Source organism: Pseudorca crassidens, chromosome 1, assembly GCF_039906515.1.
Source record: "Pseudorca crassidens isolate mPseCra1 chromosome 1, mPseCra1.hap1, whole genome shotgun sequence".
Classification (NCBI taxonomy): Eukaryota; Metazoa; Chordata; class Mammalia; order Artiodactyla; family Delphinidae; genus Pseudorca; species Pseudorca crassidens.
The window spans coordinates 173470939-173496035 of record NC_090296.1 but is presented as its reverse complement, the minus strand read 5'-3'; the positions used below and the strand labels follow the sequence as shown (position 1 = coordinate 173496035).

The 25097-nt window shown below is 46.4% G+C and overlaps 1 protein-coding gene across 1 annotated transcript in view; it reads left to right on the top strand.

Annotated features, from left to right (window-relative positions):
* Positions 1–5837: 5837 nt before the first annotated feature.
* IL2RA (interleukin 2 receptor subunit alpha) overlaps positions 5838–25097 on the top strand; it is a 45886-nt gene continuing 26626 nt past the window's right edge. The window contains exon 1 of the mRNA XM_067700603.1: positions 5838–6132. Coding sequence (XP_067556704.1) covers positions 6069–6132 — 64 coding nt within the window. The 5' untranslated portion in view covers positions 5838–6068. The remainder of the gene's footprint in view (positions 6133–25097) is intronic.

Below are 25097 nucleotides of genomic sequence, written 5' to 3'. Positions count from 1 at the left end.
AATCCACTAAGGGCAGCAGCTTTGCTCTATGGAGCCTCAGTACGAAATTATACACAATTCACGACAGACTCGATCTGCTTTCTCCTCCTCTCCTCCCATCTCAGCCTTGACACTGTGCTGTCAAGATCAGGAGACAAGACTGAAAGCTCAGCTCAGTGCAAACTGTAAAAGATAACCAAGTTATCTGTCTTACATGAGTCCATCTTAGCGCCGAGAGACACCTGGTCTTCTTATTTTGTTAGAAAAATTCAGGGGACTTTGTGATATATTTTTAAAGCTTTTCATTAATATGAATGTAAATATTTCATCATTGCAATCCATTAAATACTTAAAGATATTTTTTTCTGCTGCTGTACTAGTGAACTAGGTGTTGCTTAGCTATTTGAACTTCAGCAACGTCTTGGTTCAGAGGTCAAGATGTTTCTGTGAAACTTTAAAATAATATTAAGAAGAAACCTGGATTGAATAACATGTCAAACAATTGAATCATTTAGCTAGATTTAGTGTTTAGAGCCCTACAGTTTGAAAAGGTAAGGTAAAACATTTTTGGTTAGAAGCTCACAAAATGCTGGGTTTTTTTCCATGTATGATGAGTAAGACCGAGGCTATTATGATGGTTGTTCTTACGGGATTTGAGAATGGATGAGGCCTTCCTAAGCAAGCCTGCTGCCCCAAGGAAATCACCGATACAGGAGCACGTGATGTTTGATCGGTCTACTGGGACCAATGATATTAGTCAGGGTAAGCTAAGCTGCTGTAACAAAAGACCCAACAAGAATGTGACTTGATGTACAAAAATATCTACCACTTTCCTGTATAGCAATTTGAGGTACATGTTCCAGGTCATAGGTAGCTGTGCTCCAGGCATTCAGAAACCCAGGTGGGGCACCCAGCTTCCACGATTACTCTGGTCACAGCCTTCCAGCCAGCTGGAAAGAAGGGAAGCCAGGCAGAGGTGCTAAACATCACTTCCGCTAACATTTCCTGGCAAGAACATCACCACAGGACCACACTTAGCTCCAGGAGGCTAGGGAATGTGCTCTAATCATTCGCCCAAGACGAAGGGAAGGATGATTTGGGGGACCTGCTGGCTGTCTCCATCCCACCAACTGTCATGGTGCGGTTGTCAACTTCTTGGTCTCTAGTCTCTGTTCTGTAACTGGGGTTTTAATTTCATCATGTGTTTATGATATTATTCAGTTTAACGAATCCCCACATTTATATCATGTTGACTTGGCTCTGTGACTAAAAGAATTTTAACATGGTTCTCCCAACGGGACTCACTTAAAAACACGTCCTAACATTTCAAAGTGAAAATGAAAAATTCCAACCTGAAATTTCTTTAAAATGGAGAAGTGAGCTTCCCAAGATAAAACAACTGATCATTTTTTTGAGCAGTGTGCAATTTCTACATTCTTCCTTTTTCCTCAGCATTCCAGTGCAGGATAAGATGTCAAATGTGAGCCTCTGATACGAGGCTCTAATTCAGCAACACCACTCATAAAAATTATAGTTATTTGGGCTTCCCTGGTGGTGCAGTGGTTGAGAGTCCGCCTGCCGATGCAGGGGACACGGGTTCGTGCCCCGGTCTGGGAAGATCCCACATTCCGCGGAGCGGCTGGGCCCGTGAGCCATGGCCGCGGAGCCTGCGCGTCCGGAGCCTGTGCTCCGCAACGGGAGAGGCCGCAACAGTGAGAGGCTCGTGTACCGCAAAAAAAAAAAAAAAAAAAAAAGATTATAGTTATTTGACTAAAAAGACCCCCCAGACAACTACAGGAAGAAAACCTCCAGTTGAACTAATATGAAACCCATCTGCTAATTGGCGGTGGGGGTGGGAATAAAGTTTCTAAATTATAAAAAAGACCCCCCAAATCACTATTTTTGTTTTCATAGTTTGTATATTATTTTTAATAATAAAAATGTAAAATAAAAGATGTTTAATCTATTTTGCTATTATCTTGTTACTAATAAAATGGATTTAACTCTTCTAATTATTGTGAGGAGGGGTTGAGGGAGGTTCTGTTGTAAAGCAAAAAAAATTACAATTCAAGTTTTGATTATTTTACATAGCAGTGAATTAATCTGTGATATTAATGTTTGCTACTTACTTCAGTCCAAATGTACCTTATAAGTCCTGGTTAATATTTCTTTGATCCTCAAAAATTTGTAAATATATATCATTAAATTTAATTTTACTTTAACTTCATAGAAGAAAAAGAAACTGATATAAAACTGAAGGTTTTGAGGACCTCCCTGGTGGCACAGTGGATAAGAATCCACCTGCCAATGCAGGGGACACGGGTTCGAGCCCTGATCCGGGAAGATGCCACATGCTGTGGAGCAACTAAACCCGTGCGCCACAACTACTGAGCCGGCGCTCTAGAGCCCGCAAGCCACAACTACTGAAGCCCATGCACCACAACTACTGAAGGCTGCGCGCCTAGAGCCCGTGCTCCGCAACAAGAGAAGCCACCTCAATGAGAAGCCGGCGCACCGCAACGAAGAGTAGCCCCCACTTACCACAACTAGAGAAAGCCCGCACGCAGCAATAAAGACCCAACATAGCCAAAAATAAATAAATTTTAAAAAAATAATAAAAAAATAAAACTGAAGGTTTTAGTAAACTTTAGGTAACTGTTACTTTCCAAGAAGAAATATTAATTCCTAAGACCCGCTAGAGTTTAAAAACATATGAAGCACCTTAAAAGCTTGGAGGTCATTATGATTTGTTTGCTTCTTCACTGCACGTGTGCTCATTCTCTGAGCTTGCCTGGATGGCACATTTTGGCCTCATTTTCCTTTTACGGCTTAATCTTGAAGTGTGGGCACTAACCGTCCTCTTCTCCTTCCCTTTCTGAATAATTCAGCTAAAGCTTTCTGGTGGAGCAAAGGAGGGGAGACAACTGTGTGCCCGGTGGGCGGTGACACTGTAGCCCAGAGTTGGGGGGCGGTCACAGCCCAAAGGGGGTGAGGACGGTGTCTTTATGGGGAGACCATCCAAGATGAGGAGTCAGGGTCCAAGCAGAGCGGAGCAGGGGTCCCCACAGGGAGCAACCCGGTGGGGGGAGTCAGAACCTGATCAGGTGGGGGGGGTCCACAAAGACAGGCAGATACACTAGTGTTATCGGAGTCCACGCGGGGGGAGGGGGCTGACACCTAGTGCTGGTGGCAAGGTTGTCAGAGCTCACACAAGGGGAGGAGGTCATTCCCAAGGGGAATGACTTGGGATGGGGGTGCAGCACCCAAGCAGGGTCAGAAGGACATCCATGGGGGCGGGGGGGTGACCTGGTAAGAGCTGTCAGAGCCTGACCAGGTGAGGGGGCCATTCCCTTGGAGTCTGGGGGTGGGCTCAGAACAGGGATTCAGAGCCTGAGCAGGCATAATAGGGTACCTGTGTGGGGAAGGGGATGGCGGCAGAGAAGAGAGACTGGTAACATACAGGGGGACTGATCAAATGTAAACAGAAGCCAATTTCCCACCATCAGGGAAGAGAGTTACCAACACATACAGAAAAGGAAAAAAACTAGAATTCAATCCTGTGGTGCTCAGGTGGAATTGGGATGTTGGGATGTATCAGTGTGTGTGTGGGGGGGGGTGTGTACATGCATGTATTCCTTACCTCTGTCCCTAGCTCTGTTCATTGGGGGAGCCTAGGAGTAGTGCCACCCCAATAGCAATGAGCATATCTTGGCATCAAAACACTATTTCCCTCTGAAGGAACCCGGACTCTTTGGATTAATGGCTGATTCCAGGGCTGGGACAGAGAAAGTACAAGATGAGCCTGGAAGAATCTCCTTATGCTCCCAAAGCAAAGAAGTACAGAAAGAATGATGGGGATGTGTCAAAAGGACACAGAAGCCACCTTGAATGGACTCGCGGTGGACAAACAGGAGACAGTTTGAGCACTGAAATAAATGACAGCGATAGATTATAACCCAGTGAAAAAGATAGAAAATCCTGAGTCTGTACATACAAATAAATGAATAAATTGAAAGTCTGATGTGTAACACGATATTTACTTCTTATCACCAAGTCCTTATTTATTACAAAGAGGGTTAGGGTTAGGGTTATAGTGACTGTAAAGTGGGGGCCCCTGGGAGACACCACCTGGATCAAGGGATCAAAGTGAACATCGTCAATTCTGTATTTGGAACATCACAGTGGCAGCTACTCTTCCATGGTTTGTGGGGGGGAGTTATTTATATTATACTTCCAATTTTTCTGTAAGTTTATTTCAAAACTATACGATGATCACTGTAGCCAGGCAAAGTCTCCAGCTTAATAACAGGGACAGCCCGGCAGATAACAGGAATTGCCGCACTCATCACATGGTTGAAATGTTTCCAGCAATGAGCGTAAGCCTGCTCTGGAATCGTAAAAGATAATCCTGTCACATTTCGATAAAGTATTTCACTCGTGGAAAGAGATCAGTTCATGCTTTTCTCTGCAAACTCTGGTACTTAATCTGGAAACCACTCTTGGTCCATGTGCAGCCTTTCAAAGCCCTTTTCAGAGATCATAATTACCTTTCTTAGAGAATATCAGAATGTTCTTAGAGAATTATCAACAACACATATCGGAACCATGAATTGCTTTGGCTTGCCTGGATGGTTCTTCCTTTTGTCAATATTTTCACTTGCTTTCTAATATCTTTTAAATTGTATTTTACTATAACTACATGATTACATGAATCTCCACTTAGCAAAACATAGTCAACCATTTCGTGAAAATCAGAAGATAGCTCTGATCTCTAACAGGGAAGGGACTTCCCTGGCAGTCCAGTGGCTAAGACTCTGTGCTCCCAATGCAGGGGGCCCAGGTTCGATCCCTAGTCGGGGAATTACATCCCACGGGCCGCAACTAAGAGTTTGAATGCTGCAACTAAAGATCCCACACATGGCAGCAAAAGTCCTGAGTACCCCCAACATCGAAAACCAAAGTCCACATTTTATAATGATCCTTGTTTTGGGGGTTTTTTCCCACAAATTTATTTATTTTTGGCTGCCTTGGGTCTTCATTGATGCGCACGGGCTTTCTCTAGTCGTGGCGAGCAGGGGCTACTCTTCATTGCGGTGCGCGGGCCTCTCATTGTGGTGGCTTCTCTTGTTGCGGAGCACGGGCTGTAGGCACGTGGGCTTCAGTAGTTGTGGCGCATGGACTTACTTGCTCCGCGGCATGTGGGATCTTCCCGGACCAGGGCTCGAACACGTTGTCCCCTGCATTGGCAGGCGGATTCTTAACCACTGCACCACCAGGGAAGTCCCCAGTAATGATCTTTTAAGAGAAAGACACATCTGGTGGCAAATCATCTTATAAAATGACAACTCCCATGCAGGAACCCAGAGCATCGTGGTGAAATAATTATGGCTAGTACTGATTATAAATCTTGGGAGAGTATTCATGAGTTCTGAGTATGGAGACTCCACCCGGATGCCCACTAGACTTTTTAAAGGGATCCGTGGTCAGACAGCCTTAGGAAATTCCCGTCCAGGACCGAGACTGCTCCCCCACACTCCTGGCATGACCTTGCCCCCCATCTTGTGTGGCACCTGCCCACTCCTCCGGGAGCTGCAAGTCTGGGGAAGGACCTCAGTTTCACAGTGACACCAGTTTATGAAACTTTAGCTGAGACCACTGCCAAGAAGTGCTTGCTCACCCTCCTTCAACGGCAGCGGGAATCTCCCTCCCCTTTTCAGGGGGACGCTGAAGAAAGGATTCATACACGAACCCCAATCTTCTCACCAACCCCGGCCCACACCTCCCAGCAACTGAACTTGAAAAAAAAAAAAAAAAAGCTGGTTAAAACCACTTCCTATATTTGAGACTAGAGAAGAGAGTGGTAGGCACGATTTCCTGACTGAACAAACCAGGCTAATACTTATATAGAGCAAGTGCTGACTGTCCTAGAGACGGATGGACCAGAGAGGATGACAACCTGGGCGGATTGATCCTTCCCCAGCCTCCCAGCGCGACGCCAGCAAGAGGCTGAAAGGAAACCCAGCGTTCTGCAGAGAAGTACCTTTTCTTCCCGGCCCTCACATCAGCAGCGGATCCCAGGGGCCCGGACGATGGAGCCAGGCTTGCTGATGTGGGGATTCTTCGTATTCATCGTCGTACCTGGCTGCGTGACAGGTAAGGGGTCACTGGTGTCCTCGGAGTCCTGGGAAGGCTAAGGATGTCGACTCTCCCCAGCCACAGAATCCGAGAGGCACCTAAGTAGAAAGTACGGGGAAGGGGGTTGAATCCTGGGTTCTATCCCTATGTCCACAGCCCACCGGGGGCCCGTTTTATGCCTCAATTATCACCGACCTATAAAGAGAACTTGGAACGGTGGGCTCTCTGTCGCTCAAAGTCTTTGACGGCTGATTCTGGGAAGAATAGGGTGATGTGATATTTGAATGTTAGCATACTAATGAGCAGAGTCCTCAAGAACTTGGATTTTCCACTGAATTCAGTTTTCCACTGCACCCACAAAGCTGTAAGATAATACTAAGAATCTACTAGGAGTCTAAGACCAGGTGAATGTCTGGCAGACATTACTAACTCATATGTGAAACATTGGGATCATTTAAGATCTCGGAAGAGTTAAGCCTCAAGGATGTATACTTTGTTTTTTACTGTCTTGGGAAATAATACCTAGGAAGTTTCTTATATGTGTAACTTTATAGAAGTTTTAAAAAAATAAGCATATCACTCTCAGAACATTAATTCTTATGTTCTTATGTGTATATATGCATGTATGTATGTGTGTGGATATATACATATATATATATATATATGAAAGTTTTGAATTCCTTTCATCCTTTCAAAAGGGTTTGTCAGTTTTTTTTTTTTAAGCAATAAGAAACCACCAACTTCTACCTCAAACCTCCTTCTTAATTGAGTGTGAACTTTCTAATAACATCTTCCCTTGCTTATGCAGGAAAACAGGTAAGATATCAGAGTCTATGATTTTATATCCTTCGTTTCTAGATATATAATGATGCTAAGTGGTCACAGAAAGATACGTTAAGAAGTGAAACAGGGTGATGCATAAGGAGTCTTTTTTGCTTGTTTAGGGGAAATGACCAAGTCACTGGGCTGTGAAGTGACCCAGGAGTAGGATCTTCTTTACTTTAAAGTGAAAAGTGGGCGTGATTTTAGGAAGGCTCATAATGAGATTTCTACCTCCACAGGGTCTTTGCAAAGTGGGAGGTCAAGCCAAGCCAGAACAGAAAAGTCTTTACAGTTAATCATGCCTTATCTCTGGGAAACACATTTCAAGTAAACGCGTGTTATTGCCAGCCGATGATGACTTATCTGAAGATTTGAATGGTCTTGTAGCAGTGAGGCCTCCTTCATACACTCGCCTCTTCAAAAATCTATCCAATACGTCTTGTTCCCCTTTTCAACACTGTAGGAAATACTAAAATGAACAAGACATAGCCTCACTCCTTAAGAGACATATAACCTAGTAAGGGGAAGAAAGGCATAGATATAATAACAACAGTATGGGTGGAATGGGATAAGATCTAGGGGAGCAGGGGTATATCAGGGAAAGCTTCCTGAAAGCAGCAGCAAAAAGTGCCCTGAGGGGGCAGTGAATTTCCCTGAGCGGAGATTCCAGATAGAGAGGCCCACAGGGGCAAAGACACAGCAGAGCATCAGGGAACAGCCCCCAGCCTTGGACGGGGATGTGGGGTTGCTGGGGATTGAGACTGGAAAGGTAGGATGGCGTCAAATGAATGACCCAAGGCCTTCGTAACAAGTTTAAAAATTTAAACTTCATTTGGGAGTCAATAAAAGACTACTAGAAAGTAAAAATGACCATTTATAGAGTACCTTCTATGTGCCAGACATGTAAGTCTTCTTTTCCTCTTCATAGCCCCTTTGCAAGGTGGATGTCACCAACCCATGAGATGAAGAAGACCTCAAAACTCAGAGGTCACACAGGAAGTGACAGAGCCAGGACTCAAGCCCAGTTTTCTCAGCCATGTGCTCTTTCTGGTCCCTGCAGACAGGGTCCAAGCTCTACAGAGATGATTCCGTAGACAGAGTAAGTGCACAGACAGGGCATGAAATGGTCCCATCCAGAGGCAAGTGAGGACTTGGTAGCTAAAGAGAATGATACGGGCTGAGTTTCTGGGATCCACATATGGCTTAGGAACCACTCCAGGGTGAGAAATAATCTCATCTCAGGCTTTTTCCTCCCAGGGGAACCCAGTCTTCAAATAAACAAATCTTTTTATTCCTCAGAAGGGAGAGTTGCTAACGAAATCAATCAGACTGTCAACAGATGCAATTTCTAGCTGATTCATAAGGCAGATTTTCAGTCTGAAAATTTCCAAAGCCACCATTTAAAATTGTGATGGGTGACAGGGGATGTATTAGTCAACGTGAGTGTTTTGAGTCTCTGTATTACTGGGTCCTGGGATGTGGTTGAAAAGAGAATTCTCCTGATGTTGCCAACAGGCACGTTATTGAAGGTGCCTTTCTCAGCATTGTGGAAATTCTGAGAGTTTATCTATGCCTTGATCATCTTTCTTTCATTCTAGGAATTCTGTGATCAAATCTTCATGCCCTAGACTCAAAAAAAAAAAAAACAATGCAGAAAACCATTAAGATGATATTTTTGTCTAATTATCCTTTCTTGTAAAGATGACTGCCCACACTGGAATTTCCATCTTCACATGTATCATTAAAACACAAAATGTTTAACTCTTCATATTTAATCATTCAGTTTCTCTAGATCCCAAGGTGTTATTACCACTGTTTCCTTGCTCATCTTTAAGATGTACTTTGGAGAAGATGTATATATATATATATATATATGGGGCTTCGGTAAACTTAGGAAGTACCTCATGAAACAGTTGCTACTTTCTTTAAAAACAGCATGTCTTAAATAGGCAGTTCTGTTTATCACCCGTACATCTGCTCCTTTTGAGATCTGAGAGAATTAAGACACCAAAAAGAGTTGACTTCACTGACGGACAGTCAGCTAGAGATGCTATAGAGGACAGCTGATGAGCTCTACAGCTCCTATCCTCAACTTCACTCATCCGAAGAGAAGACTTCTTAGCTTCTTTGGCAAAAGCCCTGAGTAGTCTGGAGGCTTCTGTGTTGTTTCTTGTTGAAGTCATTCCTATCATAGCGACAGTCACCCTTAAGTCAGGCTAGCCCTCAATGTGGTGGTCATTCAAGTTCACTTCCCACTCCCTTCATTTCCAATGATCAGTAGAAACTGTAAAAACAAACAGAGTTCCTTTGGGAAGGGGGGCCATGTCACCTGAGGTCAGTGGATAGAAGAGTCAGGGATACTGAACTTCGCAGGGAACAGAAAGTGGTCCAAGGCACCTCCGAACGACCATCGTTGGAGGAGGTGAAGGGCGTGATTTTTGGCAAATTTCTATACCTCCCTGGGCCTCAGTTTCTCTGCAAAATGAAAAGGTTGATGGAGCTGATCCTGAGACTGACTTCTAGCTCTATCGCTCTATGTCAAGAAATCTGAACAGGAAATAAAATAAGCTCTGTCGAAAGGCCTTTTCAAGCCGGCGTACTTTTGGATGAAAAAGTTTCCAAACCGAAGACATACACAGCAGGGTCTGGGTTAAGAGACCTTTGCAGGCCCAAGTGCCGAGGCTGACGTATCATTGTAGGTTATTTCCAACTCCTGGAAGGTACCGCGCAGCACTCAGGCGAGGTTGTAATCGTCAAGGCAAAAACACTTCTCACTGCTGGGTGAGGCTCCTGCTGTTCGCTTTTCGGGCATTTTTGCCCTCAAATGATTTCCTTGCTTCTCACAGGGGAGGTCTTTCATGAGTGGGAACCTCCTTCTCTTTATCCGAGGCCATTCCCTATGACAAAAGGAAAGAGGACCTTAATTCAATCGATTGTTTCAAAAAGCTATAAGCCCTGCATCCCTGAAAGTGGTCAAGGCTTTCCAGCCACGTCAGGGGAGCCACAGAGGGGCGCGTATGCTGGCTGGGAAGATGGATGGGGTGGAATTCCAGTTGTTCTCTGCTGCCCTCCAATCTCTATGTTTTAACTTCCCCTCCTAGAAAGTGAAATTAGTGATATGTGTCTTTCATACTTTTCAAATGAAAGAGCACCCAGATGGCAAACCAGTAGATTCTTGGCTTTAGGAGAGGATCTTGGCTTTTGTTCATCATCTGCTCCCCTGCCCCAGACTTTAGGCGGCAGTGAGAATCAGAAAAGGAAGGAGACTTGAGTGGAAAGGTGACAGAGGCTGGGTGGGGGATGCCGCTGAAAAGGTAAAACTTTGGGAACTTCCCTGGTGGTGCAGTGGTTAAGACTCTGTACTTCCAATGCAGGGGTCACAGGTTCGATCCCTGGTCAGGGAACTAAGATCCCACATGCTGCGTGGCAAGGCCAAAAAAAAAAGGTAAAACTTTGAACTGTGGGTTTATTCGAGTCTGGTGAATGTCCAACAGCCAAACAGAGTAAAGAGTTCCTCTATCCTTTTCCTCTCCATTAACCCCTGGGCTCCCTTTCTATGCAAGTGTTTAAGCAGAGCCTAAATGAAAATTTGTCAAAAGTGGTGTAGAGATTTCCCAAGCCAGGCAGGAATGGCCTCTGATCCCTTTGGACTTAGAAGCTAGGATTCCTTCTCTCCAGGCTAACAATGTGTGTCACCTTGGTACCAGTCATGGCCCACCCAGGGGCCCTCTGAAGCCACTGGGGGTATCTAAACTTCCAGACACTCTCCTCTCTTGTTCTTCATCCAGGCAGGTATCAGGGGAAGAGAGATTGGAGACCCTTAACGAGTTCCCTCATCCCCTCTTTGGCCACCCTTTCTAGTAATTTCTTCAGGAAGTTCTGCTTCGGTGGAGTCAGCCGTTGCCCCAAGTATTATCAAGGGGGCAAAAAAAATGGTCCATAGAACCTCACCACATAAAGACAGACCTCATTTGTCACTCCTATACATACATCCTGAATCTCCCAACAGGAAGAACAAAGTGATAGCAAGACTCCATCTGGCTTAATCTTTCTTGAGTGGTGAGTCCTTGAGCAAATTTGATGAGTGCTGTTAACTGTCTCCTTAGAAAACTGTACCTATGCACAAAATTTTGAGGATAATATTTAGGGTTGTAGCCTCCCTATCAACCAGGGTCTCCAGGAAGGACCTCCAATGAGGTTCTTTAATATCTGAACAGCTATAGTTGTGAGCACAGAGGATGAGACACAGGAAGTTATGCTCCCTGGTAAGGGAGCTATAGTTGGCTTGGCAAAAGCAGCCTAAAAGGCCTGGGTGCCTAGACAAGATGGTAAGAAAAAGGTACCAAGGACACAAGGCAAGCAGGAAAAGTGAAGAGCCAGGACCAGAATCCAGGCTTCCCAAATTCCAGTCCAATATTCCCCTTAGGTCTTCACGTCGACTCTCAGTGACATCCATCCATCCATCTTTCCATCCATTTCATTGATCCACCCATCTTTCCTTCCATCCATCCATCCATCCATCCATCCATCCATCCATCCATCCATCCACGCGTTAGGATTACCAAGATGGAAAAGGTCTTTGCTCTCAAACTGCTTCTGGCCTAAGACTGGAGATAAAACATCTGCTGAGCAACTCCCACCTTGAAGACTTGCCAATGGAGGCAGCAGTGTTTGCCAGCGAGTCAACAGCCATCACTGAATCCCTCCCCCTCTCAGGCTTTCAAATAAGTCACCCATTTAGGGGAAAACAATAATAGAATCATCTCTAGGTATTTTCCACTCTAAGATTACTCAGGAAGTTTTTGGCTATTTGACTTGTTTGGAGGTTACTCTGGGATTTGCCTCCATCGGGGAGAAAACACAAGTCCAACTGGGAAATGTATTTAGAGCAGTGGTTCCTAGCATGAACTGCACATTAAGTGTGCGTCTGGGAAACTTTAACAAATGACGCCCAAGCCTCACCCAAGACCAATTAAGACCAATTAGGTCAGACTCTCTGGGGATGAGAATCGGACATAAGGATAACATTATTTTTAAGCTCCTCAGATGATTCAAGATGCGGTTAGGATTGAAATCCACAGAATAATGATTCCATGGTTGGTCCAATTCCATTGTTTTATTTCTATTCACTAGGAATAGGTGCCCTAGCACAGTATTTCCCAAAGTTTAATCTATTATAGATCACCTAGGGGCTTGTTGTGAGGCAGATTCTAACTCAGGATGTCAGGGATGGGGGCTGAGATTCTGGTTCAGGCTCCCTGTGAGGCCCATGTTGCTAATGCCCTAACCCCATTTTGAGTAGCAAGGCTGTCACAGGAGAGAAGAAATGTGTGCTGTGTCCACCCCACACAGAACTTGCAAGTAAAATGGGAAAACCAGTCTGGGAAAGACACAAGATCAAATATTACAAAGTGGTATGCAGCAAAGTTGACACATGCCACAGCGACCAAAGCAGGGTAAGGTGCTTCGCAGAGCGTTCAGAAAGGCTTCTTGGAGAAGGTGGCTCTAAGCTTGTGCTTGTGAATGTCAGAAGAGGCTGGAGGGTGGTGTTTCCTAATGATGTTGCTACAGTTGTATACGTGGGTCATGCTCCTTGAGTAACAACTGAAAATTGAGGTGTTAATGAGAGCAACAAAACAAATGACGCATATTTCAAATATTGGGTTGGCCAAAATGTTTGTTTGGGGTTTTCCGTAAGATGGTACGGAAAAACCCGAACGAACTCTTTCATATTTTGTGTTGGCTGCATGCAAGATGAGGCTCAAATGGCTAATGATGATCTGATAAAAACTAGTACCTTTGCTCCGACAAGAAGCACCTGTGTTCTCCTCCTCTCATGTTGATCCTCTAGTGTCTACACACCTTGTTGGGGTCTCGTAGACTTCATTCCCACAATGGGTCACTGAATCAGCATCACCAGGACCACATGACACCTCTGGGTAACAGTCAAGAAGTCCGGGGTCTTATTCCCCTACATCCAAATTGTGCCCCGACCTAGCCCTGGCCAACGGCACACCACAAGGCCAGAGCTCTGGGACCTCCATCCTGACCGCCCACGTGACACTTTGCCCCCACCCACCCTGGCCACGCGGCTTTCCATCAGCCACGGTGCCTGCACTCTGAACCCAGCGTCAGGTACCCAGGAGGATTTCAGGCAGCAGAAACACTAAGGCACCTAAGTGTGGATGCCATGGGTGGGGGGTGACCAGAAGCTCACAAGGGACCAAGTAAGGTGAATAGCCTGGGTCAGACTAGTCAGACCTGCTTCCTGGGTTGCTTTCCCCCCTTTTCCAATCATTCTGGATGCAGTGAAAGGCCAGGCTGGCATCAGGAGGCTAGGAACAGTTAAATAATTTTTCCCAAAAGAAGAAGAAAGAGAAGTAGGTTTCTAAAGAATAAAAAGTAAGTGCTATGAAGGCGATTGATTCCTTTAAAAGAAAGAGCGTGGAAAGCCCGCTGGTCTTCAGGAGGCCCTCTTGAGAGAGAAAGCTGAGTGGTGGGCGAAGCTGTGAACTGGAGAACAGACGGCTATCTGGGGCAGGCCTGGCACAAACCCTGATCCCAGTACCCACTTTTTCCTTTGAGGCTTATTTGCCTTCAGCCTTGTTGCAGGAAACTTTTTTTTTTTTTTGTGGCTATGCCGCGTGGCTTGTGGAACCTTCGTTCCCCGACCCGGGACTGAGCCCGGGGCCACGGCAGCGAAGGCTCCGAGTCCTAACCACTGGACCACCAGGGAACTCCTCAAGAAACATTTTAAACACGAATGATAATAACAAGAGCTAATATTCACAGCCTACATGCTCTCTTACAGGCATTATGTGAAAACGTAGTGTTCCTTCCAATAATCCTGAAAATCAGGTCGGCCTTGCTCTCACCCCCATTTTGCACCTGGTAAACTGAGGCTCACAGAAGTGAGTAAGTTAGCCCATGGAACACAACCGGGGTGGGGAGCAAGGATGTGAACCAGGCTGCAGTGGTGCAGAGCCCTCGTTCTTGATGATTCTCCTGAACCCATGTTAGTAAACAAGTTTAATTTCACTTTTTTAAAAGTGGAGTCCGCTCTGAAGAGGTCCGCTGCTGCTTTGGTTGTGCGTAAGTGAACGAGCCTGTTCCTACAGACTCCGACCCCAGATGCCCAGCAGCGATCCCTCCATCTCCTCTAGGAGGTGACCTCTTCAGGCACACAGAGCCCCTGCAGACTTAAGTTCTCTGAATCCCGCTCTCCCCCTCCTTCTACGCCCCAAACAGCAGCTAGGGGTGTCTTTCCTGCATTTGACTGTGCTTGAAAGAAAGCACTCGAGTCGAGCCACGTCTGCCCCAGACGCCCACGAAACAGAGGAAATTCTGAGCACCTCCGGGCATGAGTCAACCCCACCACGTTCAGGAATCTCTGCCCACAGAATCACCCACTCTTTTCTGTTTGGGCCCAAAATAGATACCTCCTTCAGAAGTCTTGCTGCTTTTTGTATCCTCAGCAATAAGAAAACAAAGGTGAGGACAGGTGTGCCTCTGAGGCATGATGGTGGCAATCTTCTCTGCTGTGAAGTTTTTCAGAGTGAAAACACTGCTGCCAAGGTAGACAGACAGGATGGGTGTGACAGGTGGAGGAGGGACACAGGAGGGTGGAGGGGGACAGTCTCGCCTGTGGCATCACATTCAGGCACTGCTTCATTCCTTTGTTGATTCATTCATTCGGCAAATATTTATTGAGCAACTACTATGTGTCAGATACAGGGTTAGGAGATGAATGTAACCCAGTCCTTGGCCTCCAGGAACACACCATCCAGCAGGAGAGAAATATATTGCACAGATAATGCCAACACAAGCTGAGATCTAAAATGCAAATACAAAGAAAGAGTGGATGGAACACACAGACAAATGTTTGTTCTTATACGAGTCCCCGTACCTCTTTATTTATTTATTTATTTATTTATTTATTTTCGGCTGTGTTGGGTCTTCGTTTCTGTGCGAGGGCTTTCTCTAGTTGCGACGAGCGGGGGCCACTCTTCATCGCGGTGCGCGGGCCTCTCACTATCGCGGCCTCTCTTGCTGCAGAGCACAGGCTCCAGACGCGCAGGCTCAGTAGCTGTGGCGCACGGGCTTAGTTGCTCCGCGGCACGTGGGATCTTCCCAGACCAGGGCTCGAACCCGTGTCCCCTGCATTGGCAGGCAGATTCTCAACCACTGCGCCACCAGGGAAGCCCTCCCCGTACCTACTGAATCAAGAACTGCCTCACCTTTACACTAACATCTGGGACAGAAAGGAGGGCTGAGAGCATTACTTGGTCATTATCAACTACTGAAGTTATTAAAATCAAACACCACAGATTTTGAATTTATAACAACATAGAGGATGTGCAGAAGCTTTCTTTTGCTTGAGAAAGTCCCTGACCAAGAAAGTGGGAACATTTCAGGTGGGAGTAGTTACATTCCTTGAAGAAGAAACTAATGGCTCCCACAGCCCCCAGGTATTGCAGAAGTACCATTTATACACAGTGCTGACCGATGGCATGTCCTCAGCGGAGTGTGAACCACTCCCCAATTCTAAACGCCCAGGAAGGACCTTCCTCTCCAAGGAAGAGATGAAGGGAACCTAGTCAGTCCAGTTACCTTATATACTTAAAAGCAAAGCAACAGTGTTTCTTTAAAACATATATATATATAGTATGTGTTTATATGTATACATGTTTGTGTATGTATACACATACATATATATACTATGTGTATATATGTACATGTGTGTATATATACACACACACGTGTATATAATATGTGTATATATGTGTGTGTATAACTACATATACATAGTTTCATGAAATGAGGTCCTTGGAGCAAATTGGCTCATCTCCTCAGAGAAAGATCATGATACCAAATAAAGGGCAGAGGAATCATTTCTAAGAGTTTTGCTTGAAATCCCCGAAGGCTAAGTTGACGTCAGCTTCTTCCTGCCTCGGGGCTCTGTGAGTTTCCCGGGAGTTTCGGGGGAGGCTGCGCATCTGGCATCTTTCCTGGCTGCGGCCGGGGCTGTCACGGCGTCCCCGGCTGATGAAACCCGCCAGAGCCTGCACACCCAGCTGAATGTGGTATCCGTTTCCGGTCCCTGTGGTAGTGACACCTCTGTTCAGAGCCTGATTTAGAATAAAAGGATCTTTGTGAAGAGAAAACTCCTTATTTTAAGTGGAAAGCAAAACAAACAACTACAAAAAAAATTACAAACCCCAAAACCTTTTAAAAATAAAAGGGCAGTTTCCGCTGACACCCTGCTGACACCCAGGAGAGCACGGGGTACCGCAAAGGGTGAGCATTTCGGCTCTGATGTGCAAACGGGTCGTTGTTTATCTCACTTTTGGCTTTCAACGCCTTTCACTGGCCATCAAGTTTCACTTTCCCTCTTCCCAGGGCTTCGTTAACCTCACTCCTCCAGCCTGAGTTTGCAGTGGGCTTGTGCAGAGGGTCTGCGAGCAGAGCTGTCAGGACACCTCAGCCTCCCGCCCTCCTCCTCCTGGGAGAGTAAGTGTGTGCGCTGCACCTGTTACCTCACAGAAGCCTCACAATGACCCTGTGAGTCAGGTACCACCATGATCATTCCCATTTTACAGATGAGGAGACTGAAGTTGTGAAGCAGTCATTCCCGCGCCCAAGAAAGTGATGGAGGCGAGCTACCGGCTCCATCCCTGTACAAAGGAAGCACACAGTCGACAGGTCTCATTAACTCCCCTGGGCTTCTTAGGTAAGCCTTCCAGGTCTCATTTTAAGTCACTCTTTGATCCATCCCCAAATTAATTCTCCTGAAAACAACTTTCGTGATGCCTTTCCCCAGATCAAAGAGCTCAAATCATTCCCCGCTGCCTGTGGGGCACACTTCCTCTGCCTGGCATCCCATATTCTTTCTGACCTGGACCATCTGCATGTCTTCTGCACATCAGGCCCCCCAGCTCCAGGCACCCCAGCCCGCAGGTCTCCTATTCTGCAACCGTAGCTTCCTCGCCTATGATTTCAAAGCCTAGGGGCATCCTCGCCTCTTATAATCTTCCGCGTCTCGTCGGCCTATTTGGAATTCTTCCCAACTGGAAAGCACCTTGGGAGAGCAGAAAGGGCTCATGAATTTGGGATTCTGCAGGCTTGGATTCAGATCCTGGTTTGGACTTGTGTGACTCTCCTTTCCTTTAAAACAATCGCTGGGTACCATTCTCTGCAGGCTCCAGCAGGGTGGAGGCATCTGATGGACACGGTGTGGCAAGCACTGTGTAAAGAAATGGCGGGTAGCTTGGGAGTGCAGCGGAATGCCCAAAACCAAAGAGACAGGTCCAGGAGGCTTCCCAGAGAAATGTGACAGCAAGGGAGGCCTGCAGGGCAAGCAGAAGTAGAGAAGGTGGAAGCGAAGTCGTGAGCAAGGTTAACGACAAAAGACAGAGCATAGTCCACCAGGCTGGAGAGCTCAGGTGGGGGGGCAGAGGTGGAGGCTGTTGAGGCTGCGCTGTGAGCTATGTCATGGAGCCTTGCCAAGTACAGGGGCTTCGACTGTATCCTGGGAGGAATGGGTACCACAGAGCGGCGTGGGCAAGGGAAGGACGCAGTCTGGGCTTTAGAGCGTTGGCTCTGGCATCCGTGCGTATGACGGCAGGTGGGACAGGGGGAGGGGGTGCAGCCCCGGAGGGCGCTGAGTGACCTAGTGGGGAGCTGGTCATGGGCAGGTTCTTCTAACCTCCATGGGCTTCAGTTGCTGTGGGTATAAAGTGGGACGCGACGGCCTGCCTACAGTAACCAGGATATAGTGGGTGCTCAGTAAACATGGCTTGCTGGGCTTCCAATCTGCACAGCCAAGGCCCAGAGCACCTCTCCACAGGGCTGTCTCACAGACTTCTCAAACTCAGTACAGCCAGAGCTGTGGCCCCAGGCCTGGTCTTCCTCCTCTATTTCCCATTTTAGTGAAAGACACTACTATCCACCCAGCTGCCCAGGAACCCTGGGCAAAATCCTTATTCCTTTCCCTTGGCTGGCACTCCCTATGAAGCCCCAGTCCCTGTAGAGTCCAGCCCGAATGATCTCTGCACGTTAGCACCCAGCATCTGCTCTTCAAGCTCCAGCACCCACCCCACCCCAAGATGCCCACAATGGCCTTCCCACCATGCAGGACACATGTGGGACGGGGCGGGGGACGGTCAGAGCATACAGTGGCCACATGAACAGGATGCAGCTGAGACACAGGGAGGAAACTGTGGGTGAACGGGGTCACGAGCACCTCCATCTGTGAGGCTGCGGATCCAAACGCTGGCCTCACACCGACCAGCTGTGCGACTCCGCGAAGGTCACTGACCCTGTCGGGGCCTCACTGCCATCGCGTATGACACAGAGCCAGTAAGAATGACTATGTAATAATTAATCATATTTAAATGTTTCTTATTTATAACTATATTAATCATACTGTAGTACTTTGTATATCAATTTATTATACATTTAATATTTTAATTATAATAATGTACTATATAATAATCATTGTATTAATTGTCATGAATATTCCTAACAGCCTACTTCATAGGGGGCTGTGAGGACCAGAGAGGTCCATATATGTACCCCGATCAGTGCCCGGTGTGCAATGTCTCACACACCTTGGACAGAGTGGGCACTGTCTAAGCATGCGAGCAGATGGATAGGGAGGGTCTCTAAGCCCCTTTCTGTCCCCACATTCTACGGCTTAATAAACATCCTATAGCGGAGTGAAAAGTCATCCCTTCAGCCCTGTGCTGACCGAGCCATTCAGCCCCCCAGCGGCCGGCAAGCTCCCCTACCTGCATCCGGTCCATTTGTAAGCAGGACTGAAGGTATCAGTTCACACTACAGAAGGAAGTCTATCTAGTTCACGCTACAATTACCACATCCTTGGCGAGTCCCATCTGTCCTTTTCAGCGCAAAGCAATTCCCAGTGAATCATGGTAACAGGTCTTAAGTTCCCATGCCCTGGGAAAGCGCTGCCACCTGGGGTTTAAATTCTGTAAGAAGCCCGACACAAATGCCCCTTGCAGGACCATCACCTGTGGTCGTCAAGCCTGAGGTGTCTGTTGAAAGGAACAGCACCCACCTACGGCACTGAGCAGAGGGCCGGGTTTCGGTGCTACCTAAGAATTTAGGGAAGGCAGGAATGGTGCAGAGCTGGTCCTTTAAAGGGCGCTCTGGGGAACACGGAGCCTGTTTCCTTCAGTGCCGGCTGAGGGAGGACAGCCCAGGCTGAGTCCACAGACTGAATTCATCAAAAGCCTTTCAGCTGAGGCTGCTTTTCCGAGGCCAGTCCCTGGAGTACCGGGGAGGGCTTTGGGTCTCATTTAATCGACGATCTTAACATAACCTCCTCCCGACCCTGTGTCACCCACCCCATCACGCGCCCACTCTGACACATCCTCATCCTTCTTCTGTTTATGGGGCAGTGCCTGCCGACATGCGGATTTGGGAAATACGTTCAGGCTGCTGTTTGTCCACCCTGAACCCGACTTAAGCGAGTCACAGTGGACAAGCAGATCAGGGCTGCTCCCAAAACACCAAGAACCTTCCCCTCCCGGCAGTCTGTGGCCTCCATTTCCATGTCTGGATTGACATTCTCCACGCAAGGGTCTGATCCCCATCCAAAACGCACGGTGATGTCTGTGCAGGCTGCTCTAACAGAATACCAAAGCCTGGGGGGCTCAGAACAACAGAACTTCATTCCTCACTTATTCCTGGAGGCTGGGATCTGAGATCAGGGGGCCTGCGTGGTGGGGTTTGGGGGAGGGCCGTTGTGTCCCCACATGGCTGGAAGCAGAGAGGATGCCGGCTCTCTCATGACTCCTACAGGGGCACAAACTCACCCCTGAGGCTCCACCCTCATGGCCTCATCTCACCTCAAGGCCCCACCTTCTAACACCATCACGCTGGACAGTAAGGATTCGGCATACGAATTTGGGGGGGCCGGGGGGCCTCAAACATTGAATCCAAACGGCACACACGTGTGTCTTGTTTAAAACTGAGTGTGATTCTTGAGGCGTGAAGAAGAGTGTCCCGGAGTTAGGGGGATGGCGGCCATCCCCGGGAGGTGGAGTGGAGGCGGCAGGTGTGGGTTCCTGCTGGCAACACCTGACCCGGGTCCCCCCAGGCTCTGTACACGTGGATTTGGGGTGCCTGCCACACTTAGGGTCCGTGTCAGCGTGGCCAGCTGCTGTTAGAGACCCGAATGGGTGGGACAGTGGGTGGGATTCACCAACGTAGCACATTTCTACTAAAAACATTATTTCGTCCCAAGAAATGGGTTTCAAAGATTTGAAGGAAAACTGCTTTTCGATTTCAGAGAAAAAACACAGGTCTATTTCTATCCCCCTTGTTTTTCTTATCTGACAACCTTTAATTTTCATCAGGTTGACATTCTGCAGTAAACTTGTGGTTAACCCTTTCAAGTACAGAAGTTTGTTATCAGCTAAGGCTCCCAGGGGCAAAACACAACCACCCCCAAAATTTCATTCACAGAAGCATTTGAGACCCCGAAACACGAGAGCTTTGATTCAGGGACAGCTTCTGGGAGGAATATTGTCGGTTCTCAGTCTCCTTTTTTCCCTTCCAAGGGAAAGAGAAAATAACTGGATTCCCACCCATCTCCCCCACCTTCTTTTTTCTTGGTAACAAGTGTTGATTAAGGAAGAAGATGTTCTCCAGAAGGATCTTACCCCATGAGTCACTCATTCTTGGGTAGTGGAAATTCTGACTCTTTGGCCTGGGAGGCCCAGTCGGGTCTCAGAAACTGTGGGTCAGACACACACAGAACTCACAGATGAAGGATGCTAATTACTGCAGAATGAGCCCAGTTGCACTGAGATCTTCCCCTTCAGAGTACACAGCCTCCCCTCTTATTCTTACCCAGGGAATCAGACACCTTTTCTTTGATGCCATTAAATTGCCTTAACCCGTCCCCCCAGCCCTGAGCACAAACAAACTTGGCTCTGCCACGTTCCCCTCAGCATTTATGCTGAACAAAGATGGATATGTGTCTGAATTAACTGATTAACAGACCATAATATCGACGCAATTGCCAATACACTCAAGCATCCATTCAGTGCCTACGGCTGCCCACGTTGAAGAAACAGTTTAAATGAATAGTAGGTGGCATGGACAGCCAACAACAACCAGAAACGACTGGAAGTTTTCAAATTAAACCATGGGGAGCTAGTCGGCAGTGATCAGGAAGTTGACCATGTTTTATTAGATGTGAAGGCCATTGTGAATATAGGTGAGAGGAAGGAAAAGAATGCAGAATTCTCATAAATAGTCCTTAGAAGATGACGTCAAAAGAAACTCCATTTCCTTGCTCTGACACAATCAAGCTTTAAGTAATTAACATTTTAGATAATTTTTTTTCCAACTCACGAAGGAACCTTACATATTTTATCATTTGGTCCTAAAAACAACACTGCTCGAGAGATAATAATAGCAACAATCAAGACTTGTGGGACATTTTACAGATATCAAGGTCCTTTCACTTACATTATTTCCACAGATACATTTCTGTCATTCACACCCTTGCCATTCACACTCCAGCAAACATTCCACTTATAGTCCCCTGAACCTGGCATTCCCCCTGCCAGGGTGACATATTCTGCCGAACCTGCCAGGTGAACCCTGTTCACCCTTCAAACGAGGTACAGCCAGGAGCAGCCTTCCTCCTTACCTGGCTCACAGGCCAGGAGGGATTCCACGCCCCCCATCAGGGGCACCACGCCAGGAGGCCCAGAAAACCAATCAGCATGGCAAAGGCAGTGACCTGGAGTATCTAAGAAGCTCCTATGGTCACAAGCTCCTTAATGGCTCTGAGGAATCTGCCATCTGCTATTTGATCGGCAGACTCAGTCCCCAAAGCAAAGCAAGGAAATGCTGTCAATCCCTCCCGACAGGAGGGAGTCCAGTGTTTGACAAACCCACTTCCCAGATTAAAGGAAAAAGAGGGAGGGGCAGTTGTGGTACCCAGCGGTGAATCACGGAGGCAGAGAATACCTCACCTGCAGGCATTTACCGTGACACTAGCGCATCAGCTCTGTGCTCTGGGACCCTAGGATGCTTGGCTTGACGATATTTTAAAAGACATATCGGAGGCGGGGAGACACGGGAGGTGGAGGGAAATGATAAGATGCTACTGCTCTGGCGGGTCTGCAGCTGGGAGGGCTGCAGGAGAGTGGTGAACGTTACAGAAGAGAGGGGGGCGTGTGCGAGGCTCCCGCCGAGGTCTAAGCAAGGACTCTTGAGAAGGGTTTGGACCTGACGGCAAAGGAAAGTGGAATTTAAGGGAAATGCTGAAGTGTCACATCACAGGAATGTCAGGGTCACCAAGAGAAACAAGGACAAGAAGAGGAACAGAGGATTGTTTGTGTGTGTGTTTGTTTTTAACTTTTTTTTATGTATAAAGTTTTTATTTTGTGATTTTCTCAGGATACATTTCCAGATATAGGATGCATGGGTAAAAGATTATGTAGATTTTGATAACTATGTATTGAAGCTCTGTATTGTAATGGTTAAGATGTTGGGCTTTGGAGTTTAGAATGAGCTGGGTTCAAATTCTAGTTCTGCTTGATCTTGGACCAGCTATTGTAAATCTATGTTTTTAACTTTTTATTTTGAGATAATTATAGACTCACATGCAGTTGTAAATAATAATATCGAGAGATCCAATATAGCCTTCATTCAATTTACCTCCAAATTATAGCATGATATCACAACCAGGAAATTGACCTTGCTACAATCCATCAGTCTTACTCAGATCTCACCAATTTTATATGCTCTCATCCGTGCATGTGTGTCTTTGGTTCTACACAACTGTTCCACATGTGTAGATTCATGTGACCATCACCAGAGCCAAGATACACAGCAGTTCTCTTCACAAGGATCCTTCCCGCTGCCCTATCATGGCCACAGCCACAGGCCTCCTTCCTCCCTAATCCCTGGCAGACACTAAGCTGCTCTCCATCTCTATAATTTTGTCATTTTTAAGACTGCAAAATAAATGGAATCACACAATATGTAACCTTTGAAACTGGCTTTTTTCACTCAACCTAATTCCCTTTCTGCACCTAATTCTCTTACGACCCATCTTTCTGCACATAATTCCCTTGAGATCCACCTTTCTGCACACAATTCCCTTGTGATCCATCTTTCTGCATTCCTTAGCTGGCATTATCCTGTAAAAAAAAGTGTTTCTTCCCTACCCACCCCATGCCACACTTCTTTAGTGTCACTCTTGATTGCTCTCTTTTAAAATTATTTCATTATTTTATTACTCCCACCATTGATTCTCTTGGGTTTACTAGACACACTACCGTATAATCTGCAAGCAGAGATAGCTTTATTTCTTTTCTTTCCAGTTTTTATGCCCCTACATTCTTTCATCTGATTGAATTGACTAAAACCCCAATGGCAATGTTAAGTAGAAGAAGAAATAGTATCTTCACCTAGAAGTTTTGAACAGAGTTGAAGTACCAGAGAATGGCCAGATGGAAAGGTGGAAGGCATTCCGTCTAGACTAGAGCTCAGGGCTAGAGGTAGGAATTTAGAAGAGGCAGCACAGCATCCTGTCAAGACCACGGCTCGGAAGCCTAGATGAGCCTCCAGCTCCATCCCTGTGGGTCCTCTAGCTGGGCGACCTCGCTGGGTGACCTCAGGCAATTCTCCAAACCTCATTGTGCCTTGATGTCTCATTTGTAAAATGGCAGTAATCATGATAATGTCCACTTCATAGTACAGTTGTCAGGATCAGATTAGTTCATATGTGTGAGGGCTTGTTACTGTTACTTAAAAATGAACTAATAGAAATTGAGCTATTTGTAATGAGGTGGATGGACCTAGAGTCTGTCATACAGAGTGAAGTAAGTCAGAAAGAGAAAAACAAATACCGTATGCTAACACATATATATGGAAGTTAAGAAAAAAAATGTCATGAAGAACCTAGGGGTAAGACAGGAATAAAGACGCAGACCTACTAGAGAACGGACTTGAGGATATGGGGAGGGGGAAGGGTAAGCTGTGACAAAGCGAGAGAGTGGCATGGACATATATACACTACCAAACGTAAGGTAGATAGCTAGTGGGAAGCAGCCGCATAGCACAGGGAGATCAGCTCAGTGCTTTGTGACCACCTAGAGGGGTGGGATAGGGAGGGTGGGAGGGACGGAGACACAAGAGGGAAGAGATATGGGAACATATGTATATGTATAACTGATTCACTTTGTTATAAAGCAGAAACTAACACACCATTGTAAAGCAGTTATACTCCAATAAAGATGTAAAAAAAAAGAATTAATAAACATGTACTCAAACTTTCTCAGTTTTAATTTCTAATATGGCAAACAATGATGGACATAACCCACAAAAACAAAAGCTTTGCGGGGGGGTCCTCAGTAATTTTTGAGAGTATAAAGGGGTCCTGATACCAAAAGGTTTGAGAATCACTGCCTTCGTCATACTGGTTGTTAAAATTTGAGATACTTCCAAGCTTGTTGGTAAACACCTGCTGCTTTGAACCTGTCAAATGACCCTCCCTACTCATTCCCCGGCTCCTCCCACATATCGGCACTGAAGGGTTACTGTGTGGCAGACAGGGCTCCAGGACCCTCGGCTTCATCCTCATTGGCATCCTTGGTTCCTGACCCTGCTACCCTGCTTGTTCAACATTTTGAATCTCACTCCTACAGAGAAACCAACTGCATCACCCGCTGAACTTTTACGGCGACCTGAGGTCCATGCAAACCTTTTCTCCACACTCTGATCTCTTCTTCCTTGCTTCTTCCTGAGACATTTATGTTTGCTATTTGAAAGAATTTCCTGGAAGTAAAAGTGAGATTTTTTTTTTAAAGGTAGACATAAGGGCAGCAATAGTGGGCTTTCTTGTGATTCTGATCCCATTACCTTGAGCTGTGTGACCTGGGCGATTGACTGAATCTCTCTGAAACTCAATCTCCTGCTGTACAGAATGGGGTGACAATATGTCCCTTTGAGGGTTGTAGTGAGCATGGAAGGTGATCTCCACAAGTGAGCAGCACACAGGCAGGGCTCAGATGTGAGTTACTATTACATAAATAGCCCCAAATGGAGGACCTGAGCTCTCTGACTTCAAAGATAATGATCTGAATTAAACCACAACATCTCACAAACACTTC